We start from the raw sequence: 4,938 nt of genomic DNA on the forward strand, positions 1-4,938 counted from the left end.
AATTTTAAGTTTACATCTCGCAGTTCAGATTTTTTTCTTGTAATTTTAAGTTTACATCTCGCAGTTCAGATTTTTTTCTTGTAATTTTAAGTTTACATCTCGCAGTTCAGATTTTTTTCTTGTAATTTTAAGTTTACATCTCGCAGTTCAGATTTTTTTCTTGTAATTTTAAGTTTACATCTCGCAGTTCAGATTTTTTTCTTGTAATTTTAAGTTTACATCTCGCAGTTCAGATTTTTTTCTTGTAATTTTAAGTTTACATCTCGCAGTTCAGATTTTTTTCTTGTAATTTTAAGTTTACATCTCGCAGTTCAGATTTTTTTCTTGTAATTTTAAGTTTACATCTCGCAGTTCAGATTTTTTTCTTGTAATTTTAAGTTTACATCTCGCAGTTCAGATTTTTTTCTTGTAATTTTAAGTTTACATCTCGCAGTTCAGATTTTTTTCTTGTAATTTTAAGTTTACATCTCGCAGTTCAGATTTTTTTCTTGTAATTTTAAGTTTACATCTCGCAGTTCAGATTTTTTTCTTGTAATTTTAAGTTTACATCTCGCAGTTCAGATTTTTTTCTTGTAATTTTAAGTTTACATCTCGCAGTTCAGATTTTTTTCTTGTAATTTTAAGTTTACATCTCGCAGTTCAGATTTTTTTCTTGTAATTTTAAGTTTACATCTCGCAGTTCAGATTTTTTTCTTGTAATTTTAAGTTTACATCTCGCAGTTCAGATTTTTTTCTTGTAATTTTAAGTTTACATCTCGCAGTTCAGATTTTTTTCTTGTAATTTTAAGTTTACATCTCGCAGTTCAGATTTTTTTCTTGTAATTTTAAGTTTACATCTCGCAGTTCAGATTTTTTTCTTGTAATTTTAAGTTTACATCTCGCAGTTCAGATTTTTTTCTTGTAATTTTAAGTTTACATCTCGCAGTTCAGATTTTTTTCTTGTAATTTTAAGTTTACATCTCGCAGTTCAGATTTTTTTCTTGTAATTTTAAGTTTACATCTCGCAGTTCAGATTTTTTTCTTGTAATTTTAAGTTTACATCTCGCAGTTCAGATTTTTTTCTTGTAATTTTAAGTTTACATCTCGCAGTTCAGATTTTTTTCTTGTAATTTTAAGTTTACATCTCGCAGTTCAGATTTTTTTCTTGTAATTTTAAGTTTACATCTCGCAGTTCAGATTTTTTTCTTGTAATTTTAAGTTTACATCTCGCAGTTCAGATTTTTTTCTTGTAATTTTAAGTTTACATCTCGCAGTTCAGATTTTTTTCTTGTAATTTTAAGTTTACATCTCGCAGTTCAGATTTTTTTCTTGTAATTTTAAGTTTACATCTCGCAGTTCAGATTTTTTTCTTGTAATTTTAAGTTTACATCTCGCAGTTCAGATTTTTTTCTTGTAATTTTAAGTTTACATCTCGCAGTTCAGATTTTTTTCTTGTAATTTTAAGTTTACATCTCGCAGTTCAGATTTTTTTCTTGTAATTTTAAGTTTACATCTGGCAATTCAGGTTTTTCTTTGTAATTCTCAGTTTACATCTCGCAGTTCAGATTTTTTTCTTGTAATTTTAAGTTTACATCTGGCAATTCTGACTTGTTTTTCTGACTTCTCGTAATTTTAAGTTTACATCTGGCAATTCAGGTTTTTTTCTTGTAATTCTCAGTTTACATCTGGCAATTCATGTTTTTCTTTGTAATTCTCAGTTTACATCTGGCAATTCAGGTTTGTTTCCTTGTAATTTTAAGTTTACATCTGGCAATTCAGGTTTTTTTCTTGTAATTCTCAGTTTACATCTGGCAATTCATGTTTTTCCTTGTAATTTTAAGTTTACATCTGGCAATTCAGGTTTTTTTCCTTGTAATTTTAAGTTTACATCTCACAATTTTGATTTTTTTTGTGTGTGTTTTAATTCTGTTTACATCTCGCAGTTCAGATTTTTTTCTTGTAATTTTAAGTTTACATCTGGCAATTCTGACTTCTCATAATTTGGAGTTTACATCTCGCAATTTATTTTGTAATACAGCGTTTGTATTATTCTGAGTTCTCACAATTCTGATTTATTTCCTCATATTTCTGAGTTTTCATCACGGACTGCAGTGCAAATCTCCTGTCCTGACACGATTTGAGGAGGATCTGCGTTGTGCACAAATGAACTGCACTAACCCTTTATTATCTGAGCTATAATGAAGGCGAATAACTGCTTTATTGCACAGAGAATCACCGTTTGAAAAGTCCCAGATTTATTTGGCAAAATGAACAAAACCAACCTTGTTGAATATAAAAGATGTTTTAAAAGAATAACACAAATCTCAAAGCACTTCAACATTTCGGCTGTATGCTCACACGTCGGCATGCAGTTTCACAACAGAACGTTTCTACAAGTCAAATGTCCTCCAAAAGTGCAGTTACGAACGAAAAGGAAAACAAACAGGCGTTCAGGCAGGGACCGGAGGAGCTTCACGTGAGCTCCTGGCTGGTGACCTTGTTGATGATGTGCGAGCGGCGAGGAACGCTCTCCAGGTCGAACATGCTCTCGTAGATGGTGGGGCAGATCTTCCAGCGGTTGTTGCGGTAGATGCCCAGGTACGAGTAGACGTCGGGCTTGTAGTAGAGGACGCACTTGACGCCGGCGGTGCGGATGACGGCGTCCAGATGCATCACCTGCTCCTCGTCGGTGAAGTTCTGGTTGTAGACGCAGATGACGTGTCTGGAGTCGGAGCGCGGGTCTCTGGGACTCACTTTGGCCGAGTCGATCTTACCGTCGAGCGCGGCTCTGGCGATGCTCTCCCAGGCGCGGTCCACCTTGAAGCCCGTGTCCAGGTGCATCAGCCACTTGCCGTAGAGCACGCTGTGATTGAGCGCCAGCTCTCTGATGGTGTGGAAGCTGACACTGCGCCCGCTCTCCTGCAGCGTCTCCCAGCTGTCCTGCAGCCCCTCCACGTCTCCGGCGTCCGCACAGTACTGCGGCCCACGCACCGCGATCCAGCCCACCGGCCCCCCGGCCCCACAGCGGCTGACCTGCGAGGGCCGGTTGGACTCCAGCCAGCTGCTGAACTCGGCTCGGGGCGTTTTGCGGGCGTCGAAGACGATCCAGGGGTCCATGTCGGCGGCCATGGCCTCGGCGGCGTAGTCCTCGGCTGAGAGATGCTCTCCGTGCCCCGCGGCCTCGTCCTGCGCCATGCCACCCGCTGCTGGAGCACACACACACACACACACACACACGAGAGCGGACACGAGAGCGGAGCTCAACGAGGAGCTTCTCTACACACAGGGGCTTTCTGCTGCAAAATAACAAGCAAATGGGAATCTGAAACTTTTGGACTTTTTTAGCAACTCTCAATTCTGACTTTGCACATTTATCTCTCACAATTCTGAGTTTAGTTCACATTTCTCTCAATTCAGGCTGTTTTCTTACATTCTTACAGTTAAATGTCATAATTCTGATAGTTTTGCCCTTCTGAATTCTGAGCTGATATCTTGCATTAGTTAGTTAGTTAGTTAGTTAGCATAATAGAAAGGTCAGCGAGAGGTTTTCTTCGGCTCTCGCAGGATGCTTCTATCACACTAAAGCGCACGTTTCGTCACAAACCCATTGCATGCGCTCGCTGTCGTATAAACACATCAAAAGTGCAGGATGCTCACTCTGTTGTGTGTGTTTCTAGCAAAGCTGTGCTGAGTCACTGCGGCTCTCACCCGCGTGCCCCGCTCAACACTTCCGGTTTCCGCTTCGTCTTCTTCGTCTCTTATTTCCTGTCGGATCATTGCCGCGATGGAGATGCTGAAGCGCTGGTGTTCAAGGAAAACAAAAACAATAATGCTAATAAAAATCATATTTAATCTATATATCTTTATCTAAGTATTATTCTTAACATGCGTTTGTTTTAGGTGGCGTACTGTCGGGTGGTGGCTGTATTTAAGCACGCGGAAGCACCGTAAAGCAGCGAGAAGAGGCGCAGCAGAAAGCGCGCAGATCCGCCGTAAGATGCCGAGAAGCGTCGCAGCGACGGCCGGTGTTCTGATCGCTTCAGCCGCGGCGCTATCCTTCACATTCAGCGAGCTTGACCGCGGGATGCCGAGCAAAAAGAAGAAATACAACGCCAGATTCCCCCCGGTGAGACACACACACACACACACACCCACACTCACTCTCTCTCTCACACACACACTCACACACACACACACACACACACTCGGGTCTACATCTGCAACGCGAACGCGAGAGACTCGGTCGGCTAGCGGCTAAGCGTTAGCTTGCTAATCGATCAATGCGCTTTAATCGGGTTTAATATGATGCAGGCCGTCAGTTTGTGGCGTGAGGGAGTGTGTATATATATATATTATATGTGTATATGTAAGAATATTTGCTCCTCAGGGGGTTAGCATGAATGCTAGCTAACCCCTTTCTCTCTCTGTGTGAGAGTGAGTGAGGTGTGTGTGTGTGTGTGAGAGTGAGGAGTGTGTGTGTGAGAGTGAGGAGTGTGTGTGTGAGAGTGAGGAGTGTGTGTGTGAGAGTGAGGAGTGTGTGTGTGAGAGTGAGGAGTGTGTGTGTGAGAGTGAGGAGTGTGTGTGTGAGAGTGAGGAGTGTGTGTGTGAGAGTGAGGAGTGTGTGTGTGAGAGTGAGGAGTGTGTGTGTGAGAGTGAGGAGTGTGTGTGTGAGAGTGAGGAGTGTGTGTGTGAGAGTGAGGAGTGTGTGTGTGAGAGTGAGGAGTGTGTGTGTGAGAGTGAGGAGTGTGTGTGTGAGAGTGAGGAGTGTGTGTGTGAGAGTGAGGAGTGTGTGTGTGAGAGTGAGGAGTGTGTGTGTGAGAGTGAGGAGTGTGTGTGTGAGAGTGAGGAGTGTGTGTGAGTGAGTGAGGTGTGTGTGAGAGTGAGTGAGGTGTGTGTGTGTGTGTGTGTGAGAGTGAGTGAGGTGAGTGTGTGAGAGTGAGGGGTGTGTGTGAGTGTGTG

General features: G+C 41.7%; 2 protein-coding genes across 6 annotated transcripts in view; one reads left to right on the plus strand and one right to left on the minus strand.

Annotated features, from left to right (window-relative positions):
- Positions 1-2,043: 2,043 nt before the first annotated feature.
- cunh11orf68 (chromosome unknown C11orf68 homolog) lies at positions 2,044-3,763 on the minus strand. Of its 4 annotated transcripts, none has more exons than XM_016260384.1 (2): positions 3,688-3,763; positions 2,044-3,182 (listed from the first exon to the last, which is right to left on the minus strand). In XM_016260384.1, the coding sequence occupies exon 2, from the start codon at positions 3,172-3,174 to the stop codon at positions 2,452-2,454; it is 723 nt and encodes a 240-aa protein (XP_016115870.1). In that variant the 5' UTR covers positions 3,175-3,182; positions 3,688-3,763; the 3' UTR covers positions 2,044-2,451. The 4 variants fall into 4 exon arrangements, with proteins under 4 accessions (XP_016115870.1, XP_016115869.1, XP_016115868.1 ...); XM_016260383.1 differs by having other exon boundaries at positions 2,044-3,185; positions 3,688-3,762; XM_016260382.1 differs by having other exon boundaries at positions 3,637-3,740.
- Positions 3,764-3,882: 119 nt separating this feature from the next.
- The window catches only part of LOC107573922 (dr1-associated corepressor), a 9,347-nt gene continuing 8,291 nt past the window's right edge, over positions 3,883-4,938 (plus strand). For both annotated transcript variants that reach the window (XM_016260379.1, XM_016260380.1), the window contains exon 1: positions 3,883-4,105. In XM_016260379.1, the coding sequence (XP_016115865.1) occupies positions 3,977-4,105 (129 nt within the window). In that variant the 5' untranslated portion in view covers positions 3,883-3,976. The remainder of the gene's footprint in view (positions 4,106-4,938) is intronic.

Source organism: Sinocyclocheilus grahami, unplaced genomic scaffold (assembly GCF_001515645.1).
Source record: "Sinocyclocheilus grahami isolate Dianchi unplaced genomic scaffold, SAMN03320097.WGS_v1.1 scaffold2070.1, whole genome shotgun sequence".
Lineage (NCBI taxonomy): Eukaryota > Metazoa > Chordata > Actinopteri > Cypriniformes > Cyprinidae > Sinocyclocheilus > Sinocyclocheilus grahami.

Excerpts from the sequence above, each read along its gene's own strand:
- cunh11orf68 (XM_016260384.1), bottom strand. The coding sequence starts at position 3,174 with ATGGCGCAGGACGAGGCCGCGGGGCACGGAGAGCATCTCTCAGCCGAG.